Genomic DNA, 24,134 nt, shown 5'->3' with positions numbered 1-24,134 from the left:
CAGATGTGTCCATGGTAACAGGATTATTAGGGAAATCGTTTTAAACAATCTATTATAGTAATACAATTATTGTGGCTAGTTAGATTGTGTTCATGTAACCGTAATCATAGAGATGTGTAGACATTAACCCGTTGTGAGTGTGTGTTTGTTAGACCCCTGTCCCAGACCAGGAGGGGCCCTCAGCTGGGTCCATGTCCAGTTTTGAGCTGATGAGTTCTAAAGACCTGGCCTATCAGATGACCCTGTACGACTGGGAACTCTTCAGCTGTGTTCACGAGGTATACACACACACACTCACACCCTGGCTAATATGAGATAAACACGCTGTCTATTTCTCTCACTACACCTGAATCCTATAGTACATACATTATGTTCTGTCTTAATTTGACCAGTTTCTCACAGCAGGAAAATAATCCTGCAGCAACAGGAAATGTTAATTATTATGTGTGTGGTAATTAATGGACATTTTTGTAGGGGTTGATCCATTTTTATTTATGATAAATCAGTGGAAATTGCTAACTTTAGAAGCCTTTTTAAACCTTGAATACACAACAATTAGAATGTCCTACTGCACAGGGAAATTCTGACAGTGATCAAATTAAGATCCTACACCTGTAGGTTTTCTTTGTCTTCCCTGTTGTAGCATGAGTTGTTGTACCACACGTTTGGTCGTCAGAGCTTCAGGAGAACCACTGCCAACCTGGACCTGTTTCTACGCAGGTCTGATTATAATCCAACAATCATTCCTAAATAACTTCTATGACGTTGTTCAGGTTGATGGGACATGGTACAGTATGTTATGACCGTGATGTGTGCTGTCGTGGTCAGGTTCAACCAGGTGCAGCTGTGGGTGGTGACGGAGGTGTGTCTGTGTGGTCAGCTTAGCAAACGGGTTCAGCTGCTCAAGAAGTTCATCAAAATCGCTGCTCAGTGAGTCTTGTGCACACAAACAATAAAACACCCACTCGTTCTGTAGATACTCATGCGTATAGATTATTGATGGCACTGAAATGCTTTTTCACAATCTCATTGTATTGGTGGTGTTGCTTTCTCCAGCTGTCGGGAATTTAAAAACCTGAACTCGTTCTTTGCCATCATCATGGGTATGAGCAACCCTGCAGTCAGCCGACTCACCCAAACCTGGGAGGTGACAACTACTATACTGTTAAACTAAACTGCAGTTTTCTATTAATCCATAAAAAAACGGAAGCCCCTGAACCTCTCTCTTTCTGTTGGCAGAAACTCCCTAGCAAGTTCAAGAAGTTCTATGCTGAGTTTGAGAGCATGATGGTGAGTTGCTCTTCAAAGACCCCTAAATTAACAATATGGTTGTTGACCTTTTGAACAGTGGTGTGTGTGTGTGTGTGTATTCCAAGGACCCATCCAGGAACCACCGGGCATACCGGCTGACCGTCACCAAAATAGAGCCGCCAATCATCCCCTTCATGCCCCTCCTCCTCAAAGGTAAGCCCAAGCTCGGTCGCATTCAGTAGGTATGCAACAGGAAACGTTTTCAAATCAAATTGTATTAGTCACATGCGCCAATACAACAACCTTACAGTGAAATGCTGAATACAACAGGTCACAACTGAATGCAAATAGTCTGAATAGCCATTTGATCAGATGTTCAGGAGCCTTATGCCTTGGGGGTAGAAGCTGTTTAGAAGCCTCTTGGACCTAGACCTGGTGCTCCGGTACCACTTGCCATGCAGTAGCAGAGAGAACAGTCTATGACTAGGGTGGCTGTTTTCAAACTAAGATGAGAGAGTTTATAGTGTGTCTTCTGTTTTAAAACTGCTTTTTTGATTCTGTTCCCAGACATGACTTTTAGTCACGAGGGCAACAAGACATTCATAGACAACATGGTCAACTTTGAGAAGATGGTGAGTATACACAGGTGTAAGATGCTCATAAACTGTTCATGTCACTCATATGTATGTTGTAGTATCCACAACCTTCATAGAACATTAATACAACTTCTGTATGATATGTGACACTGCTTGTTGTTGGGTTTTCCAGCGGGTGATCGCAAACACCATCCGGGCGGTGAGACACTGCAGGAGTCAGCCGTTCAGTAAGTCTCAGATTATGTCCAGTGGTCCTTTCAGCTGAATCCATAACACTGCATACAGTCAGGTCCATACATTTTTGGACATTGACAAAGTTAGCATTTTGGCTCTGTAAGCCACTACAATGGATTTGAAAGGAAACCATTTTTCAGCTTTAATTTGAGGGTATTTTCGTCCAAGTTGGGTGAACGGTGTAGGAATTACAGCACTTTTTATATGTGGTCCCCCCCCAATTTTTAGGGGCTCAAAAGTAGTTGGACAAACTAACATAATCATAAGTTAAATTGTGAGTTTTAATACTTGGTTGCAAATCATTTGCAAATTAAATAACATGAGCTGACGAACACCCAGAAATAAATAGTTTGTGTGGAGGTGCTGACTAACGGCGAATAAACTATCAAAATAAAGTGGCGCCCCCCATGTATAAACTCCCAGCAATTTAATGGGTATTTACCAACGTTTCGGCATCCCTGTGCCTTCCTCAGGGCATTGTCATTGATTACACTAATTGCACTGTGTGTCTACATAACCTAGTTCAAGTATTCATGACATTACCCTGAGAAAGACACAGTGATGCCCAAATGTTGATAAATACCCATTAAATTGCTGGGAGTTTATACGTGGAGTGTCCGACTTTATTTTGATAGTGCAAATCCTTTGCAGTCAATGACTGCCTGTAGTCTGGAACCCATAGACATCACCAGATGCTGGGTTTCTTCCCCGGTGATGCTCTGCCAGGCCTTTACTGCAGCTGTCTTCAGGTCCTGTTTGTTCTTGGGGCGTTTTGTCTTCAGTAAGTGAAATGCATGCTCAATTAGATTCAGGTCAGGTGATTGACTTGTCCATTGCAGAATATTCCACTACTTTTCCTTAAAAAGTATTGGGTTGCTTTTGCTGTACGCTTCTGGTCATTGTCCCTCTGCACTATGAAGCGCGTCCAAGGAGTTTTGTAGCATTTGGCTGAATCTGAGCAGATAATATAACCCTAAACACTTCAGAATTCATCCTGCTGCTTGTCAGCAGTCACATCATCAATAAATACAAGGGAACCAGTTCCATTGGCAGCCATACAAGCCCACACCATAACACCACTTCCACCATGCTTCACAGAAGAGGTGGTATGCTTGGAATCATGAGCAGTTCCTTCCCTTTTCCATACTCTTCTCATCATTCTGGTACAAGTTGATCTTTGTCTCATCTGTCCCAGTACTTAAGTAAAAATACCTTAAAGTAATACTTAAGTAGTTTTTTTGGGGTAACTGTACTTTACTATTTATATTTCACTACATTCCTTAAGAAAATATTGTACTTTTTACTCCATACATTTTCCATGGCAGCAAAAAGTACTCCTTATATTTTGAATGTTTAGCAGGACAGGAAAATAGTCAAATGCACACACTAATCAAGAGAACATCCCTGGTCATCCCTACTGCCTCTGATCTGGTGGTCTCACTAAACACATGCTTTGTTTGAAAATGTACTGGGCTATCCATAAATAAGAAACAAAATGGTGCCCTCTGGTTTGCTTAATAATAATGTTTTATTATTTTTACTTTTGATACTTAAGTATATTTTAAACCAAGAACCTTTTAGACTTATACTCAAGTAGAATTTTACTCTGACGTTGACTTGAGTCATTTTCTATTAAGGTGTCTTTACTTTTACTCTAGTATGACAGCTGGGTACCTTTTCCACCACTGATCTGTCCACGGGATGTTGTTCCAGAACAGTATAGACATTTTTAGATGTCTGGAAAACTCTAATCTGGTCTTCCTGTTTTTCAGGCTTACCAATGATTTACACCTTGTGATAAACCCTCTGTATTTACTATTTTCTCTTGATTATTGACTTTGACACAGATACGCCTACCTCCTAGAGGGTGTTCTTCATCTGGCCAACTGTTGTGAAGGGGGTTTTCTTCACCAGGGAAAGAATTCTTCTGTCTTTTCACCGCAGTTGTTTTCCGTGGTCTTCCAGGCCTTTTGGTGTCCCTGAGCTCACCAGTGAGTTTTTTCTCTTTAAGAATGTCCCAAATAGTTGATTTGGCCACCCCTAATGTTTTTGCTATCTCTCTGATTTTTTTTGATTTGTCAGCCTGATAATGGCTTGCTTCACTGGTAGTGACAGCTCTTTGGACTTCATATTGAGGGTTAACAGCAACAGATTCCCAATGCAAATGCCACACTTCAACTCTTGACCTTTTATCTGCTTACTTGTAAATGAACTAATGAGGGAATAACACACACCTGGCCATGGAACAGCTGAGCAGCCAGTTGTCCAATTACTTAAAAAGCGGGGACCACATATAAAAAGTGCTGTAATTCCTACAATGTTCACCCCATTTGGTTGTAAATACCCTCAAATTAAAGCTGAAAGTCTGTTTCCCTTCAAATCCATTGTAGTGGCATACAGAGCCAAAATAATAATAACTGGGTCTGTGTGTGTATCTCTCTCTCTCTCTCTCTCTCTCTCTCTCTCTCTCTCTCTCTCTCTCTCTCTCTCTCTCTCTCTCTCTCTCTCTCTCTCTCTCTCTCTCTCTCTCTCTCTCTCTCTCTCTCTCTCTCTCTCTCTCTCTCTCTCTCTCTCTCTCTCTCTCTCTCTCTCTCTCTCTCTCTCTCTCTCTCTCTCTCTCTCTCTCTCTCTCTCTCTCTCTCTCTCTCTCTCTCTCTCTCTCTCTCTCTCTCTCTCTCTCTCTCTCTCTCTCTCTCTCTCTCTCTCTCTCTCTCTCTCTCTCTCTCTCTCTCTCTCTCTCTCTCTCTCTCAGACCCTGAGGTGTGTCAGCCCAATAAGAACCATGCTGAGGTGAGGGGTTATGTCAGGAAGCTGTGTGTGATTGACAAACAACGGACCCTGACAACACTCTCCTATAGGCTAGAGCCCCGCAGGACCTGAGGTTGCCCACCATGCAGTTGTTACTCTCTATGACATCATACAGAACCCTCAGCCTCTGTAAGATCAAGCAACATTCATTGCCATGACATCAAATGGCTTCATTGGGCCTCTGTGACATAATATGGAACAGTCAATGTCTATGACATCACATGGAATTTTTTGCCCACTAAGACATCTTACTGAACTCTTAGCCCTCTATGACATCACACAGAACCAGCAGCCCTCTGTGAAATCACATAGAAGAGAGATGATTTAGAGATAAGAGACTCTTGATTTCTCTGTTACATGTAAGGTTACTCTAAATGTAGATTGAACAAAGTTACAAGAGATGTTAAGTCTTATTTCGATGATCATGTCCCTTACTTTGAGCAGATGTAAAACAAAGTATAATGTTACAAATACCAAGATCTTTACATAAATGATTATAGAGAAACAAAACCTCTAGCTTTGTTACGCCAGTGTTCTGAAAACTGTCCTCAAGTTCTTGAAAATCAGTCATCTTTCTCAGTTTTCTTCATGTACTTTTTGTAAATGTGGGTACTGTATATTTAACTTGTTTTACCTCATCATGATGTCAGTGGGTTGAGAGCGTATAGTCTGTCTGAACAGTAAATAAAAAAGATCTAATATAATAATCAAAACATCGGATTCTGGTGCTTATTGCTGATTTGGTCACTGTTTTTGTCCCTGATAGTGATGTCACCTGGTCTGTCCCCTGTTGATTATGTCATCACAGTCATTCATGGATTGGTCCATATAGATGGATAGTGCTCAAAAGCCTATGTTAGTATGGGCAGCACAATTGAGGACTTTCACCAGTCAACTGGGTGGAACCTCCTATGGGTTAAGGAAGGATCACATAATTCCATCCAGGTCATCAGGAGGGATCAGCCAATGAATTAAACTAGTGAGGAAACATTCCATAACTCTAGGTGGCAGTAAATCTCCAACCTTGGCTTATTTCCTGTTCAAACAACACACTCTAGGTGGCAGGAAATCTCCAACCTTGGCTTTTTTCCTGTTCAAACAACACACTCTAGGTGGCAGGAAATCTCAAACCTTGGCTTTTTACCTGTTCAAACAACACACTCTAGGTGGCAGTATGCCTCATTTCTGTTTGTTTGCCAACTCATAAAAGTAGTAGAAGAAATTGTACTACTTCAAAATGGAGACGGTCTCAATGGCTCTGCTTGTGCTCTCACAGACACCATGATGGGACAGATACGATGTTGTTTAATCTATCAATGGGTTTGTCATGTCACCATGGTCATTCCAGACTGTTGATGTCACTGCCCCCTTGTTCTTGGTGTGTGTGGTGAGGTTTTAGTTGATGAGTGAATGGGGGACGGGGTTGAGTGTGAAACTAGAGTAGACTCATTGTCTAGCCCTGTCTCTGACCTGTGTGGGTGTGTGTTGGGGGGGTGAAGTGTTTTCTATAGAAGCAACAAACCCAGGAATGAATGCTCTGGATGTCAGCAGCCATATTTGAAGGGACGGGTCACATACAGAACAAACACCACATATACTGACTGGGAAAGGGGATAACAGGTAGGGAGCAGAATGTGATTAACAAACACACACACTTACACACTCCATCGCTCTCTCTCTCGCTCTCTCTCTCTCTGTGTTTCTGCTCTTTGTCTGCTCTCTGCTCTCTCTCTCTCTCTCTCTCTGTCTGTGCTCTCTCTGTCTGTGCGCTCTGTCTGCGCTCTCTCTCTTTGTGTCTGCTCTCTCTCTCTCCCTCTGTCTGCTCACTCTCTCTGTCTGTGCTCTCTGTGTCTTTTCTCTGTCTGTTCTCTGTCTGTTCTCTCTGTCTTTTTGTCTGTTCTCTCTCTGTCTCTGTGTCTGTTCTCTCTCTCTCTGTTCTCTCTCTCTGTCTGTTCTCTTTCTCTGTCTGTCTGTTCTCTTTCTCTCTCTGTCTGCTCTCTCTCTCTGTCTCTCTGTGTCTGTTCTCTCTGTTTGTCTGTTCTCTTTTTCTCTCTCTGTCTACTCTCTTTCTCTTTCTCTGTCTGCTCTCTTTCTCTCTCTGCTCTTTCTCTCTCTGTCTGCTCTCTTTCTCGCTCTGACTGCTCTCTTTCTCTCTCTGTCTGCTCTCTTTCTCTCTCTGTCTGCTCTCTTTCTCTCTCTGCTCTTTCTCTCTCTCTGTCTGCTCTCTTTCTCTCTCTATCTGCTCTCTCTCGTTCTCTGCTCTCTGCTCTCTCGTTCTCTGAGTCCATTCTGCTATTGGGTGTGTGTGATTAAACTTTCTCTCCCTCTCTCAGACCCTTTCCCTCTCTCTCTCTCTGTTTCCTCTCTCTCTCTGTTCCCTCCCCTCTCAGATTGCTCTGTTTACTCAGAGCGGCTGTCTTCGAGTGCGTGTCAGCCATGTCGTCTCTGGGTGCCTCGTTTGTCCAGATAAAACATGAGGACCTGCGGTTCTATGAGAACTGTGGAGGGGGCAGCTTTGGGACTGTGTACCGAGCACACTGGATATCTCGGGATAAAGAGGTCGCTGTGAAGAAACTACTCAAGATTGAGACTGAGGTAGGAGAGACACACTTCCCTCTCCTGTTCCCTGTTCCCTGTCCCCTCTCCTGTTCCCTGTGCCCTCTCCTGTTCCCTGTTCCCTTTCCTGTGCCCTCTCCTGTGCACTCTCCTGTTGCCTGTTCCCTCTCCTGTTCCCTCTCCTGTCCCCTCTCCTTTTCCCTCTCCTATTCCCTGTTCCCTCTCCTTTTCCCTCTCCTATTCCCTGTTCCCTCTCCTCTTCCCTCTCCTCTTCCCTCTCCTCTTCCCTCTCCTCTTCCCTCTCCTCTTCTGTCTCATCTTCCCTCTCCTCTTCCCTCTTCCCTCTCCTCTTCCCTCTTCCCTCTCCTCTTCCCTCTCCTGTTCCCTGTTCCCTCGCCTGTTCCCTGTTCCCTCGCCTGTTCCCTGTTCCCTCGCCTGTTCCCTCTCCTATTCCCTGTTCCCTCTCCTCTTCCCTCTCCTCTTCCCTCTCCTGTTCCCTGTTCCCTCGCCTGTTCCCTGTTCCCTCGCCTGTTCCCTGTTCCTTCTCCTCTTCCCTCTCCTGTTCCCTCTCCTCTTCCCTCTCCTGTTCCCTCTTCCCTCTCCTCTTCCCTCTCCTGTTCCCTCTTCCCTCTCCCCTTCCCTCTCCTGTTCCCTCTACCCTCTCCTCTTCCCTCTTCCCTCTCCTGTTCCCTGTTCCCTCTCCTCTTCCCTCTCCTGTTCCCTGTTCCCTCGCCTGTTCCCTGTTCCCTCCCCTGTTCCCTCCCCTGTTCCCTCCCCTGTTCCCTCTACTGTTCCCTCTCCTGTTCCCTCTCCTGTCCCCTCTCCTGTTCCTTGTCCCCTCTCCTGTTCCCTGTCCCCTCTCCTCTTCCCTCTCCTCTACCCTCTCCTGTTCCCTGTCCCCTCTCCTCTTCCCTCTCCTCTTCCCTATCCTGTTCCCTCTTCTGTTCTCTCTCCTGTTCCCTCTCCTGTTCCCTCTTCTGTTCTCTCTCCTGTCCCCTCTCCACTTTCCTGTTCCCTGTCCCCTCTCCTGTTCCCTGTCCCCTCTCCTGTTCCCTGTCCCCTCTCCTCTTCCCTCTCCTCTACCCTCTCCTGTTCCCTGTCCCCTCTCCTCTTCCCTCTCCTCTTCCCTATCCTGTTCCCTGTCCCCTCTCCTCTTCCCTCTCCTCTACCCTCTCCTGTTCCCTGTCCCCTCTCCTCTTCCCTCTCCTCTTCCCTATCCTGTTCCCTCTCCTGTTCCCTGTTCCCACTCCTGTTCCCTCTCCTGTTCCCTGTTCCCTCTTCTGTTCTCTCTCCTGTCCCCTCTCCACTTCCCTGTTCCCTCTCCTGTTCCCTGTCCCCTCTCCTGTTCCCTCTCCTGTTCCCTGTCCCCTCTCCTGTTCCCTCTCCTGTTCCCTGTCCCCTCTCCTGTTCCCTGTCCCCTCTCCTCTTCCCTCTCCTCTACCCTCTCCTGTTCCCTATCCTCTTCCCTATCCTGTTCCCTGTCCCCTCTCCTCTCCCCTCTCCTCTTCCCTATCCTGTTCCCTCTCCTGTTCCTGGTTCCCTGTTCCCTCTCCTGTCCCCTCTCCTCTTCCCTCTTCTGTTCCCTGTCCCCTCTTCTGTTCCCTGTCCCCTCTTCTGTTCCCTGTTCCCTCTCCTGTTCCCTGTTCCCTCTCCTGTTCCCTGTCCTGTTCCCTCTCCTGTTCCTTGTACCTCTCCTCTTCCTATCATTTTGGAGTACAGAATTTGTTAATAACATAGGCTTCTTCTCTTCCTCCTATTCTGTGAGATATTGTATGGGCTATCTGTTTGTCTGGCATGATCACTGCTGTTCAGTGATTCCCAAACAAATTATGTGGCCGACACAATGAACAAAACACTATTTCCTGCCACAATCCAGTCTGAAATTGTAATTTCCCAACCCAGCAGAAAACCCATGGGTTATGGTGTCCTGGCCTGGCTGTGACACTGTCATTACACTGCCTGACTTTCTCCCTTGATGGGTGAATAACTGTTGAGACATGTACTGGCAAGGGCTGGGGCGCTTCTAAACACACACACACTACACACACTACACACACTACACACACACACACACAAACACACACACACACAAACACATTCCACACAAACACATTCCACACACACATCCACACAGACACATGCATACACATGAATTAGTCTTTGTGGAGCTGTAGCCTTGATGTTTGGTTAGAAAACAGTGGGATTGTATGACAGTAGATTTTTAAATGACTCTATCTAGTAAGAGGTTGATACAAAATGTCTGTGTTCTATAGTAGATATGGCCTGTTCGTGAGTTGATTGATAGCATGTTTACCATGTTGACGTTGTGTTGCTTGGTGCTATGACCCTTGGTGCTCTGACCCTTGGTGCTCTGACCCTAACCTTAGAGTGTGAAAAAGTGAATACGGTACAGACATGCATAGCAAAAACATTGTGTACATCCCTCAGATCACTTATATCAGAGTGATCAATATCCTTTGCATATACAGTACACCTATAGTAAGTATATACTGTGCACACCACAGGGGGCTGGTGGCACCTTATCGGGGAAAACATGCTCATAATAATGGCTGGAACAGAATAAATGGAATGTTATTGAACACATCAAACACGATGGCTCCATGTGTTGGATACCATTCCATTCCTTCTGTTATTATGAGCCATAATCCCCTTCGCAGCCTCCTGTGATGCATACAGTACACACTCATGCTGTCTCCGTCCTACCAACCCCCCCCCCCCCCCCCCTCCTCTAGGCTGAGATTCTGAGTATTCTCAGTCACAAGAACATCATTCAGTTCTATGGAGCCGTACTGGAGTCCCCCAACTATGGAATCATCACAGGTCAGTGTGTGTGTGTGTGTGTTTTCCTCATACACTCGCCAATGGATATGGAACCACAACAGGTTGAGGATCAATGTTTAGGCCACAGACTGTGTGAGTTGTATTTCCTGGCAGGACATAAGCTCTGTGACAGCACTGCCCATTATAATGACTTACAGAACACACTACTAAGTGTGTGTGTGTGAGCCTGAGGTGCTAAGCTATGTTTGATGTTTCTCAAGTCGTTATGAGTTCAGGTTGTGAGTGATAGTAGGAAGACTGTTGGACGATCTCAACCCCTGTTCTCTGTGTGTGTGTGTGTGTGTGTGAATGTATTCGATTGTGTCTGTGTGTTTATTCTACACTGTACTGTACGGTTCTTACAAAGTGTCTTGAGTTGCAGAAATACACTACCGTTCAAACGTTTGGTGTCACTTGGAAATGTCCTTGTTTTTGAAAGAAAAGCAAAATGTTTCCATTAAAATTACATCAAATTGATCAGAAATACAGTGTAGACATTGTTAATGTTCTAGCTGGAAACGGCAGATTTTTAATGGAATATCTACATAGGTGGCACGTTGTGTTAGCTAATCCAAGTTTAACATTTTAAAGGCTAATTGATCATTAGAAAACCATTTTGCAATTATGTTAGCACAGCTGAAAACTGTTGTTCTGATTAAAGAAGCAATAAAACTGGCCTTCTTTAGACTAGTTGAGTATCTGGAGCATCAGCATTTGTGGATTCGATTACAGGCTCAAAATGGACAGAAACAAAGAACTTTCTTCTGAAACTCATCAGTCTATGCTTGTTCTGAGAAATGAAGGCTATTCCATGCGAGAAATTAGAATAGAAAGAGGAGTGGGAGGGCCTGGTGCACAACTGAGCAAAATGACAAGTACAGACTGTCTAGTTTGAGAAACAGATGCCTCACAAGTCCTCAACTGGCAGCTTCATGAAATAGTACCCGCAAAACACCAGTCTCAACTTCAACAGTGAAGAGGCGACTCTGGGATGCTGGCCTCCTTTTAAAATGATAAACTCGGATTACCTAACACAACCTGCCATTGGAACACAGGAGTGATGGTTGCTGATAATGGGCCTCTGTACGCCTATGTAGATGTTCCATTAAAATTCAGCCATTTACAGCTACAATAGTCATTTCCAACATTAACAAGATCTACGCTGTATTTCTGATCAATTTGATGTTATTTTAAATGGACAAAAAATTTGCTTTTCTTTTTTCAAAAACAAGGACATTTCTAAGTGAGCCTAAACTGTTGAACGGAGGTGTACATTATTTTTGTTTAAAAAAAATAAAATAATTCCTCTCCAGAGTATGCAGGCGGAGGTTCTCTGTATGAGTACCTGTCCAGTGAGCAGAGTAAGGAGATGGACATGGAACAGATCATGACCTGGGCCGTGGAGATAGCCAAAGGTGAAGACATACTTTTAAACACGTTTCCCTGCTCCCAGAACAGTGCTTCTATGGATTTGATCTATTCCAGAGTGAGCACACCGGATTAAACTCATCAAGCCCTTGAATAGGTGAATCAGGATAGCTAGTTCAGAGCTACAACAACATTGTGAAATGTCTGCAGAGGTTTGAGAACCACTGTCCCAGAGTTCTGTCTTCCTGAGGGGAAAACTACGAAGCGGGATCCATGAGTTAGCCAGCTAGCTTGCCTGTATTTTCTGAAATAACTTTTCATTTATTAGAAAGATAAGCTTGAAACGTGCATGGTCTAATTGACTCAACAACCAAAAACACATAGCCTATACACTGAGCTTACAACACATTAGGAACTGCTCTTTCCAGTACATAGACTGACCAGGTGAATACAGGTGAAAGCTATGATCCCTTATTTATGTCACTTGTTAAATCCACATCAATCTGTGTAGATGAAGGGGAGGAGACAGACAGGTTAAAAAATGATTTTTAAGCCTTGAAACAATGGATTGTGTATGAGTGCAATTCAGAGTGTGAATGGGCAAGACAAAAGATTTCGATGCCTTTGAACGGGGTATGGTAGTAGGTGCCAGGCGCACTGGTTTAATAGGGATAGCCCCCTTTTTGTCAATTTTCACCTAAATGACATACCCAAATCTAACTGCCTGTAGCTCAGGCCCTGAAGCAATTTGAAAGGAAACACTTTGAAGTTTGTGGAAATGTGAATTGAATGTAGGAGAATATAACACAGTAGATCTGGTAGAAGAAAATACAATGAAAAAACCAGCCTGTGTTTTTTTACCACCATCTTTGAAATGCAAGAGAAAGGTCACTGTTATAGCCATCACTCTGGTTGTAATTCCAATAGTGTCCACAAGATGGCAGCAGTGTATGTGCAAAGTTTCAGATGGATAACTTGGGGTATGACTGATCCTCAAGACTTTTAGTGTAAAGTCCCCAGGTACATTTGGGTAAATCGTAAAGGAGACATTCGCATTCATATTCCATTTTTCTGCAAGAATATCGTCAAATCTGTATACTTGGATTTTGATTTAGCTTTCCAAGTATTAGTAGCCATATTATAATGGCTACTAATACAAAACAAAACAAGAAGTTTTCATAACTTCATAATATCCTTACAATTTTTGTCCAAAATGAAAAGGCATGCTGTCGTACAAGATGAAAAGTGACATTTTATGACATATACATTGTTTCCGGATGCTCCCATAAAGCCCAGCTCATTGGCTATCTAGCTAGCTTTGTTTGACCCCAATTGGTGCTTATTTGACAAAGATAGTCGTTCAAGTGATGGCCGCCCGCATCATCGGCGTGCCATGAAGGCATCGCTCTCTGACCAAATACGGTGTCCTATAGGACATACTACACCCCTAATGAAATAGTGAAGTCTTGTTACCGTCTAGAATCTCTGAGGAATAGATATGAATGTGATTTGACTCGTTGAAACAACGTTTAAGGTGAGATTTCACAGATTCCTTTCTTTGCAAATTGAACAGTGGAAACACAAAATCGATCGTGCGTGCTATATGGACCTTTTTAGGAAATTAAAAAGGATTTTATCTAACAAAATGACACTTCATGTTATCTCTGGGACCGTTTGAGGAGAGCTCCTAACCGCAACCGCAATGGGTTTGATAAATTCACCTCTGAAGGTGAAATGTGTACTTACATTCTAAAATCTTGCTCTGATTTATCATCCAAACAATAGCATGGGATTTTTTCCCGCAGTAATAGCTACTGTAAATTGGATAGTGGAGTTACGTAAGCTTTCAGCCGATGTATGACACTTCTATGTCCAGACAGCAGATTTTAGAGTAACAACAACTATCTTGACATAACGCGCTGAATGATTTACAACTGTCCCATTGACGGGACGCCGATCCATTAATGTTTTTTTAAGTCAAGAACTGCAACGCTGCTGGGTTTTTCACACTCACCGGTTTCCTTGTGTATCAAGAATGATCCACCACCCAAAGAACATCCAGCCCACTTCACACAACTGTGGGAATCATTGGAGTCAACATTGGCCAGCAATGTTGGCCGGCCAATGCATCCCTGTGGAATGCTTTCGACACCTTGCAGAGTCCCTGCCCTGACGAATTGAGGCTGTTCTGAGTGCAAAAGGGGGTGCAACATAATATTTGGAAGGTGTTCCTAATGTTTTGTACACTCAGTGTATATGTTTAGCTTTCTTAATGAATCAGAAAGTCAACAGTTATTTCTGGTTATTTATCAAAGTTAGCTGGCTGAGTGCAACAGGAGCACATTCTTCTCTGGTGTGAGGATCAGTGACTTGTTTGGAGACTGGTAGCCATTGTCGAGCAGAGTTGTTTACATTTTGATGGTCTGTCATTGGTCCGTGGCTCAGGATGTTTAATGTTTCTGTCCAATAGGAATGCACTATCTTCATTCGGAAGCCCCAGTCAAAGTCATTCACAGAGACCTCAAGTCGCGAAACGGTAACCAACTGCACACACAATCTGCAACCAAACTTATCTACCCACCAGGAAATCCAACATTTCTCTCACTGCTACTGCTACATAATAACTTTCCATTGTAAACCAATCAGGATGAATGGATTATAGTTTGATAGTGAGGAATGGCATAATGATGAGAAGTGGATCCTCTTGTGGACTGACCTTTATCTCTGTTCCTACTACAGTGGTACTGACAGCAGACAAGGTGCTCAAGGTACATACAGTAGGGTGTCTGACAATTATTGTGTTTTCACTTATACATCCTTTATTACTTTACCTGTACAGAGCCAATCTGTAAATATCCCATCCAACTACTTCATCACCATATTGTTATTTATTTGATTTATTTTGCACCCCAGTACCACTACTTGCACACACATCTTCTGCGCATCTATCACCCCAGTGTTTAATTTGCCATACTGGAATAATTTTGCCACTATGGCCTATTTATTGCCTCACACCCCTTATCCTACATCATTTGCACACGCTGTATATAGACTTTCTCTATTGTGTTATTGACTGTATGTTTGTTTATTCCATGTGTAACTCATGTCCATTTGTCGAACTGCTTTGCTTTATCTTGGTCAGGTCGCAGTTGTAAATGAGTACTTGTTTTCAACTAGCCTACCTGGTTAAATAAAAGTAAAATAAAAAATAATGTTGTAGTTAAGTGTCCCAATGCTCTCTCTCTGGTCTGTTGTCAGATCTGTGATTTTGGAGCGTCTAAGTTCCAGTCCCACACCACCCACATGACAGTGGTGGGCACCTTCCCCTGGATGGCCCCAGAAGTCATACAGAGCCTACCTGTATCAGAGACCTGTGATACATTCTCCTACGGAGTGGTGAGTGTGTCTGTGTGGGAGGGGAGGAGTCTGATACTGTATGTTCTACCTCAAGTGGTCTTTCAGCAAAATCTTCACTGCAAAAACATCTGGCATATCATCTTGTGTCTGTGTGCGCTCGTGTGTGTGTGTATGTGCACTCGTGTGTGTGTGTGTGTGTGTGTGCGCTCATGTGTGTGTGCGCTCATGTGTGTGTGCGCTCATGTGTGTGTGCGTTCGTGTGTGTGTGTGTGTGTGTGTGCGCTGATGTGTGTGTGTGTGTGCGCTCGTGTCTGTGTGTGCGCTCGTGTGTGTGCGCTCGTGTGTGTGTGTGTGCGCTCGTGTGTGTGTGTGTGCGCTCGTGTGTGTGTGTGTGCGCTCTTGTGTGTGTGTGCGCTCGTGTGTGTGTGTGTGTGTGTGTGCACTCTTGTGTGTGTGTGTGTGTGTACGCGGTCGTGTGTGTGTGTGTTACCAGGTGCTATGGGAAATGCTGACACGGGAGGTTCCCTTCAAAGGCTTTGAGGGGCTGCAGGTGGCTTGGCTGGTGGTGGAGAAACAAGAGGTACACCAAGACACATTGTTCTGATTTACGATTAGTTAAGAGCTTCAAGGGGCTCAGATTCACTTGCAAATACAAGACAGTCATACATAGAATCAAACATAAAACCAGTGGTGGAAAAAGTACCCAATTGTCATACTTGAGTAGAAGTAAAGATACCTTAATAGAAAATGACTCAAGTAAAAGTGAAAGTCACTCAGTAAATGTAATTGCTTAAATATGAATGAGTATTGAAAGAAAAAGTATAAATAATTTCAAATTCCCTATATTAAACAAACCAGACGGCGCCATTTTTTTTTTCATTTACGGATAGCCAGGGGTACACTCCAACACTCAGACATCATTTACAGATAGCCAGGGGTACACTCCAACACTCAGACATCATTTACAGATAGCCAGGGGTACACTCCAACACTCAGACATCATTTACAGATAGCCAGGGGTACACTCCAACACTCAGACATCATTTACAGATAGCCAGGGGTACACTCCAACACTCAGACATCATTTACAGATAGCCAGGGGTACACTCCAACACTCAGACATCATTTACAGATAGCCAGGGGTACACTCCAACACTCAGACATCATTTACAGATAGCCAGGGGTACACTCCAACACTCAGACATCATTTACAGATAGCCAGGGGTACACTCCAACACTCAGACATCATTTACAGATAGCCAGGGGCACACCCCAACACTCAGACATCATTTACAGATAGCCAGGGGTACACTCCAACACTCAGACATCATTTATAGATAGCCAGGGGCACACTCCAACACTCAGACATCATTTATGTTTTACTTATGTAATTTAACCACTGCATAAAACACATGCACACACTAAACAAGTTACACACACAGAGCAGGAGTAACAATGTGATGCTCTCATGCTTTCTGCTGTGAGGAGGGTAAGGAGTATTTCTAGAGCTGACCTCAGCTCTCTGCTCTTGTAAGGCATGTATACTGTGCTGTAGGGGGCTTTATACTGTGTGTAGGGGGGTTTATACTGTGTGTAGGGGGGTTTATACTGTGTGTGTGTGTGTGTGTGTAGGGGGGTTTATACTGTGTGTGTGTGTGTAGGGGGCTTCTGCTGTGTGTGTATTGGACCCCATCCAAGAGCATACTGGGATACTCAGGAATTGTGTTCTCAGATCTCTATAGAGTGCAGCACACTACTACTGGAACATACACTTGTTTCAAATCAAATCACATTTTATTTGTCACATACACATGGTTAGCAGATGTTAATGCGAGTGTAGCAAAATGCTTGTGCTTCTAGTTCCGACAGTGCAGTAATATCTAACAAGTAATCTAACAAATTCACAACAACTACCTAAACACACAAGTGTAAAGGGATGAATAAGAATATGTACATATAAATATATGGAGGAGCGATGGCCGTGCGGCATGGGCAAGATGCAGTAGATGGTATAGAATACAGTAAATACATATGAGAAGAGTAATGTAGGATATGTAGACATTATTAAAGTGCTGTTATTTGTTATGTTACGAATCCCTTTTGGCCCGACAGTCTAGGGGGGATGGTAGTGAGACCCGTAACATAACTCATGTAAATTATAATTGTGACAAAGTACGTGTGAACGAAATAACCACGACAACCGAAATAATACCGTCAAACTCAGGGTTTATTTATAAACACACGGTAATGGGGGGAGAAGGAAAAGGGGCTGAGCTGGACCCAAGGAAAGAAACAAATATGCAAAAACACCCCTAAGCTAGGCTAGCCTATTTCAACAACAGCTAACTAACTAACCAAAAATACAGTGGGTGGTCCGCCCAGTTCTAACTAGTGTGTTTTAACAAAGTTTACCTACGGGTAGTGTATGCCCATGGGCGACTTGTCTTGGTTTCCCCTTTTTCCCACCAGCAAACACCATAAACAAAAACAATGCTCACAGGAGATGACAAAGTGATTTGGAGGTGCTCAAACAAAAGAAGAGGTTAATTATTACACAAAGAGCGAGATCTACATACATGGCATTTACAAAGAGATTGTGCTACTGAAATCTATCAAGAGCCGAGATCTACCAACATGTCATTACAAAGATTGAGCTCTCCTGAAATCTACAAAGAACAGCTATCTACCAACATGGCATTACAAAGATTGAGCTCTCCTGAAATCTACAAAGAACAGCTATCTACCAACATGGCATTACAAAGATTGAGCTCCTGAACAAACAAATGATGGGTTTTTTTAAACCATGGGGAAGGAACTGTGATAGGGTAGGAAACAGGAGGAGGTGTGTCTTCTGATTGATGGGTTGATTGTTGACTGATTGGGGAGTGATGATTTTCACCTGTGAGGGGAGAAGGAGAGAAAAGAAACACACACACACAGGATACACACACAGGATAACTGTATCCGTAACACTCCCACCCTTAAAAGAGCAACCCTAGGGGGGATTGCGATTACAGTATAAAAGGAATACTCACAACAACAAAGCAACAACCTTGCAAAACATACAACAATCATTAGACACGAGACAAAAACTCATAATTGCTTACTCACTACTGGGGCTGTAATCCTTCTCAGAGGAATAGCCTCGGGGTATCTTGTAGCCATACACATTATCGTTAACAAAAACTGGTTACCCGATTTTGTCTTCGGTAACGGTCCGACACAATCAACCACCACATGCTCAAATGGTTCACCTATGACAGGTATAGGACAAAGAGGAGCAGGAGGAATAACCTGATTTGGTTTTCCTGTTATCTGACAGGTGTGGCATGTCCGACAGAACTGAGCCACATCTTGTTTTAAACCTGGCCAAAAGAAATGTCGAAGGATCCGATCATACGTCTTTGTAATTCCTAAATGACCAGACCACTGGTGATCATGAGCAAGGGATAACACATTTTGTCGAAAGGCTGTAGGAATCACTATTTGGTAAACAGCATTCCAATCTCCACCCGCGTCAACATGGGATTTCCATTTACGCATGAGGAGATTACCATCAATGAAGTAAGCCACATTCTTCTTCTTCACCTCTTCTAACGAGACAACACTAGAAAAACATTTAGCAAGCTTGTTGTCAACCTTTTGGTTAGCAATCAGCTGCTCACGAGTGACTGGTAATTGTATTGCATCAGCAATAACTTCAACGTACTTTGATTCTTTCCTGGGCTGTTTGTCAGAGGTGATCAGCTTCTCAGAGGTATCACACAATCCATCCTCTTGATCATCCTCTTTGAACAGAACAGTGTTCGACAAATCTATCACGTCACCCTCTTGTAGTGCCTGAGCACGAGTGACAGCACAAGCGGGGAACACATGTGGATAACTCTGTGCCAACTCATTCGAGAGAGAGTGGTCACTTTTATCCAATACTTCCAATACGGGTACTACCTTTCCTCCGGCAATATCGTTACCCATTATAAAGGTCACACCTTTCACTGGCAACTTAGGACGTACCCCCACTCTGAATATTCCACTGATTAACTCAGAGTGTACTTTCACAAAGTGCAATGGCACTGGGACAAAACACATTTCAATACCCTGCACTAACACACTGGAACCACAGTATGTATCGTCAGATAAGGGCAACACATCAGACAATATAAACGACTGCGCCGCACCAGTATCTCTAAGGATTTTAACCGGACGCTGAGACGCTTCGTCATTCTCTAGGGACACAAACCCCTCGAAAATGAATGGTTCATAACTGCGGTCGGGGACTGGGTCTTTCAAACTACAGTTACCCTGAGGCACCTGTTTTGTTGCAGACCTCACAACCGTACGAATTAGACCAACACCTGTTGGCGGCTTGGCACGAAGAGGCATCCCTTGTTTGCGTTTAAGCAGGAAGCAATCATTAATCATATGTCCCACTTTATGACAATAGAAACAGGAACGCTCATTCTTCTGGCGTGCTTGATATACTACTGCGGGCCGACTAGGGCTAAAGGTAGGAAACTCAGTGGTTCTACTCTCAGTTTGAGCCGAAAACACACTCTTGTGCGTCAACACAAACTCGTCTGCCAACACAGACGCTTCTGCCAGGGAGGATACTTTCTGTTCGTTTAGGTAAACTACAATGCGTTCGGGTAAGCAATTTTTAAACTCTTCCAACAAGATTAACTCCCGGAGAGAGTTGAAATCAGTTACCTTACTAGCAGCATGCCATTTATCAAACAGATTTCCCTTGTCTCTAGCAAATTCCACATAAGTCTTACTAGAAGACTTTCTATGAGACCTAAATCTCTGTCGGTATGCCTCAGGCACAAGCTCATAGGCACGAAGAACAGTAGCTTTGACCACTTCATAATTCAAACTGTCCTCCAGAGGTAGCGCTGACAAAACCTCTTGGGCTTTACCAGTTAATTTACACTGAAGTAATAGGCACCATACCTCTTCAGGCCACTTCAATGCTACGGCTATACGCTCAAATACACAAAAATAGGAGTCAACCTCCGACTCTCTGAACAAAGGTACTAAGGCTATCTGCCTACTAATGTCAAACGTGTTTGAGGACACAGCAGGTGGGGACGGCTCACAAACAGGCACAGTAGGAACGAAGGCTAGCCTCGCTGTCTCTGCCTCCAGTTCCATCTGGCGCATTTTAAACGTCATCTGCCGCTGTTCTCTTTCTGCCTCAATTTTACACATCTCCAACTGGAGAGTCTCTCGCCTAATTTGGGCTCTCTCTTCCACCTCTAGTTGGAACTGTGCTAAACGGACATCCCTTCTGGCATCACCGTTTGACAGTGGGGAGAGTGGTTCAAAATGGGACAATGTGGCTGGTGTTTTAGCCTCACCCTCATTATCAGATACCAATGGGCTTATAGGAGCAGTTACATCCCCTACAGGGTTAGTAGACTCAGGCAGCGGTAACACAAGCACCTGCTCTTCCAACAATACATTTAACACTAGCTGTTTAACCTCCGCCTTAACTAAACTCTGCGAAATCGATACCGAATAATGGTCAGCCAAGGTCACTAAATCAACTCTACGACATTTATCAAAAACCTCCCACGAAGGATTATCCAAAAAGGACTTCAAATCAAAAGTAGCCATCTTACACTACTTCACAAGAGCCAACGAAAATAGCAAACACTAATGCTACTTCAGCTATGACGCTCAACACTGAACTATACCACTACAACAATCTACATGAGCGGCATGGGTGTCAGTAAAGACAAATCCCGGATGAGCCCCCACTTATGTTACGAATCCCTTTTGGCCCGACAGTCTAGGGGGGATGGTAGTGAGACCCGTAACATAACTCATGTAAATTATAATTGTGACAAAGTACGTGTGAACGAAATAACCACGACAACCGAAATAATACCGTCAAACTCAGGGTTTATTTATAAACACACGGTAATGGGGGGAGCAGGAAAAGGGGCTGAGCTGGACCCAAGGAAAGAAACAAATATGCAAAAACACCCCTAAGCTAGGCTAGCCTATTTCAACAACAGCTAACTAACTAACCAAAAATACAGTGGGTGGTCCGCCCAGTTCTAACTAGTGTGTTTTAACAAAGTTTACCTACGGGTAGTGTATGCCCATGGGCGACTTGTCTTGGTTTCCCCTTTTTCCCACCAGCAAACACCATAAACAAAAACAATGCTCACAGGAGATGACAAAGTGATTTGGAGGTGCTCAAACAAAAGAAGAGGTTAATTATTACACAAAGAGCGAGATCTACATACATGGCATTTACAAAGAGATTGTGCTACTGAAATCTATCAAGAGCCGAGATCTACCAACATGTCATTACAAAGAACAGCTATCTACCAACATGGCATTACAAAGATTGAGCTCTCCTGAAATCTACAAAGAACAGCTATCTACCAACATGGCATTACAAAGATTGAGCTCCTGAACAAACAAATGATGGGTTTTTTTAAACCATGGGGAAGGAACTGTGATAGGGTAGGAAACAGGAGGAGGTGTGTCTTCTGATTGATGGGTTGATTGTTGACTGATTGGGGAGTGATGATTTTCACCTGTGAGGGGAGAAGGAGAGAAAAGAAACACACACACACAGGATACACACACAGGATAACTGTATCCGTAACAACGTGACTAGTGATACATTTAATAAATGGATTTAATGAAGGTATTAAACTGGCAAGAGATTATGTATGTTGGCAGCAGCCACTCAATGTTAGTGGTGGTTGTTTAACAGTCTGATGGCCTTGAGATAGAAGCTGTTTTTCAGTCTCTCGGTTCCTGCTTTGATGCACCTGTACTGACCTCTCCTTCTGGATGATAGCGGGGTGAAAAGGCAGTGGCTCGGGTGGTTGTTGTCCTTGATGATCTTTATGGCCTTCCTGTGACATCGGGTGGTGTAGGTGTTCTGGAGGGCAGGTAATTTGCCCCCGGTGATGCGTAGTGCAGACCGAACCACCCTCTGGAGAGCCTTGCAGTTCTGGGCTGAGCAGTTGCTGTACCAGGCGGTGATATAGCTCGACAGGATGCTCTCGATTGTGCATCTGTAAAAGTTTGAGTGTTTTTTCAGCCTCCTGGGGTTGAAGAGGCGCTGTTACGCCTTCTTTACCACACTGTCTGTGTGCGTGGACCATTTCAGTTTGTCTGTGATATGTACAAAAAGGAACTTAAAACTTTCCACCTCCACTACTGTCCCGTCAATGTGGATAGGGGGGCTGCTCCCTTTGCTCTTTCCTGAAGTCCACGATCATCTAATTTGTTTTGCTGACATTGAGTGAGAGGTTATTTTCCTGACACAACACTCCGAGGGCCCTCACCTCCTCCTTGTAGGCTGTCTTGTTGTTGTTGGTAATCAAGCCTACCACTGTAGTGTCGTCTGCAAACTTGATGATTGAGTTGGAGGAGTGGATGGCCATGTAGTCATGGGTGACTAGGGAGTACAGGAGAGGGCTGAGAATGCACCCTTGTGGGGCACCAGTGTTGAGAATCTGTTAAGGTGGAGATGTTGTTTCCTACCCTAACCACCTGGGGGTGGCCGTCAGAAAGTCCAGGACTCAGTTGCACAGGACGGGGTTGAGACCCAGGGCCTCCAGCTTAATGACGAGTTTGGAGGGTACTTTGGTGTTAAATGTTGAGCTGTAGTCAATGAACACCATTCTTACATAGATATTCCTCTTGTCCAGATGGAATAGGGCAGTGGGCAGTGTGATGGTGATTGCGTCGTCTGTGGACCTATTGGGGCGGTAAGCAAATTGGAGTGGGTCTAGGGTGACAAGTAGGGTGGAGGTGATATAATCATTGACTGGTCCCTTAAAGCACTTCATTATGACAGAAGTGAGTGCTACGGGGCGATATTCATTTAGTTCAGTTACCTTAGCTTTCTTGGGAACAGGAACAATGATGGCCATCTTGAAGCATGTGGGTACACCAGACTGGGATAGGGATTGATTGAATATGTCCGTAAACACACCAGCCAGCTGGTCTGCACATGCTCTGCCGTCTGGGCTGACAGCTTTGCGAGGGTTAACACGTTTAAATGTTTTACTCACGTTAGCCACGGTGAAGGAGAGCCCACAGGCTTTGGTAGCGTGCCGTGTCAGTGGCACTGTACCGGCCTCAGTTTAAACCCCCTTCCACACACACACACACGCATATAACCCCTACACCAGAGTTTCCCGAACTCGGTCCTCGGGACCCCAGCTGATACAAATAATCAACTAATCATCAAGCTTTGATAAATTGAATCAGCTGTGTAGTGTTAGGGCAAAAACCAAAACGTGCACCCCTTGGGTTCCCGAGAACCGAGTTTGGGAAACTGGTGTAGGGGGTTATATATATATGTGTGTGTGTGTGTGTGTGTGTGTGTGTGTGTGTGTGTGTGTGTGTGTGTGTGTGTGTGTGTGTGTGTGTGTGTGTGTGTGTGTGTGTGTGTGAAAGGGGGTTTAAACTGTGTCTATATTCCAGTAATACTGTGCTGCACTGTACATAATTGCTGAGTATCCCAGTATGCTCTTAGATGGGGTCCAATAGTGGTGAGAGAAAGAGATGTATTTATTTCATTTTAAATCCCTCCAGAGAAAACTGTTTCCATATTATCCCCTTGCCCCTTACAGTGGATGTATCCTATTGCCTGTTGTTGCTTTGTACTGGAGCCTGAGCATTGGGTTTTCTTTAATTGTAACACTTCCTTGGTTTCCTACTTCATAATGTAGATGTGTTCATATGAGTGTACAGTGCCTTGCAAAGTTTTCATTCCCCTTGGCGTTTTTCCTATTTTGTTGCATTACAACCTGTAATTTAAATGGATTTTTATTTGTATTTCATGTAATGGACATACACAAAATAGTCCAAATTGGTGAAGTGAAATTCAAAAAAAGGGAAAAGTGGTGCGTGCATAAGTATTCACCCCCTATGAAGCCCCTCAATAAGGTCTGGTGGAACCAATTACCTTCAGAAGTTACATAATTAGTTCAATCAAGTCCACCTTTGTGCAATCTAAGTGTCACATGATCTCAGTATATACAGTATACACCTGTTCTGAAAGGCCCCAGAGTCTGCAACACCATTAAGCAATGGGCACCATCAAGCAAGCGGCACCATGAAGACCAAGGAGCTCTCCAAACAGGT

At 44.0% G+C, this 24,134-nt stretch overlaps 2 protein-coding genes across 2 annotated transcripts in view; both read left to right on the top strand.

Moving 5' to 3' along the window:
* The window catches only part of LOC139386835 (rap guanine nucleotide exchange factor 4-like), a 34,981-nt gene extending 29,812 nt beyond the window's left edge, over positions 1-5,169 (top strand). The window contains exons 22-30 of the mRNA XM_071132682.1: positions 153-278; positions 644-720; positions 829-930; positions 1,057-1,147; positions 1,240-1,290; positions 1,377-1,464; positions 1,819-1,883; positions 2,020-2,074; positions 4,834-5,169. Of these exons, the coding sequence (XP_070988783.1) occupies positions 153-278; positions 644-720; positions 829-930; positions 1,057-1,147; positions 1,240-1,290; positions 1,377-1,464; positions 1,819-1,883; positions 2,020-2,074; positions 4,834-4,961 (783 nt within the window). The 3' untranslated portion in view covers positions 4,962-5,169. The remainder of the gene's footprint in view (positions 1-152; positions 279-643; positions 721-828; positions 931-1,056; positions 1,148-1,239; positions 1,291-1,376; positions 1,465-1,818; positions 1,884-2,019; positions 2,075-4,833) is intronic.
* A 2,113-nt stretch (positions 5,170-7,282) lies between these two features.
* Positions 7,283-24,134, top strand: part of LOC139386769 (mitogen-activated protein kinase kinase kinase 20-like) — a gene marked incomplete at its 3' end in the record, with an annotated part of 31,942 nt that continues 15,090 nt past the window's right edge. Inside the window, exons 1-7 of the mRNA XM_071132581.1 lie at positions 7,283-7,484; positions 10,199-10,286; positions 11,600-11,701; positions 14,125-14,190; positions 14,394-14,422; positions 14,913-15,050; positions 15,505-15,591. Of these exons, the coding sequence (XP_070988682.1) occupies positions 7,326-7,484; positions 10,199-10,286; positions 11,600-11,701; positions 14,125-14,190; positions 14,394-14,422; positions 14,913-15,050; positions 15,505-15,591 (669 nt within the window). The remainder of the gene's footprint in view (positions 7,485-10,198; positions 10,287-11,599; positions 11,702-14,124; positions 14,191-14,393; positions 14,423-14,912; positions 15,051-15,504; positions 15,592-24,134) is intronic.

The sequence above is a fragment of the Oncorhynchus clarkii genome, chromosome 28 (genome assembly GCF_045791955.1).
Source record: "Oncorhynchus clarkii lewisi isolate Uvic-CL-2024 chromosome 28, UVic_Ocla_1.0, whole genome shotgun sequence".
In the NCBI taxonomy this organism is placed as follows: Eukaryota; Metazoa; Chordata; class Actinopteri; order Salmoniformes; family Salmonidae; genus Oncorhynchus; species Oncorhynchus clarkii.
Note: the sequence above shows the minus strand (reverse complement) of the source record. Positions and strands in the feature narration are given on the sequence as shown.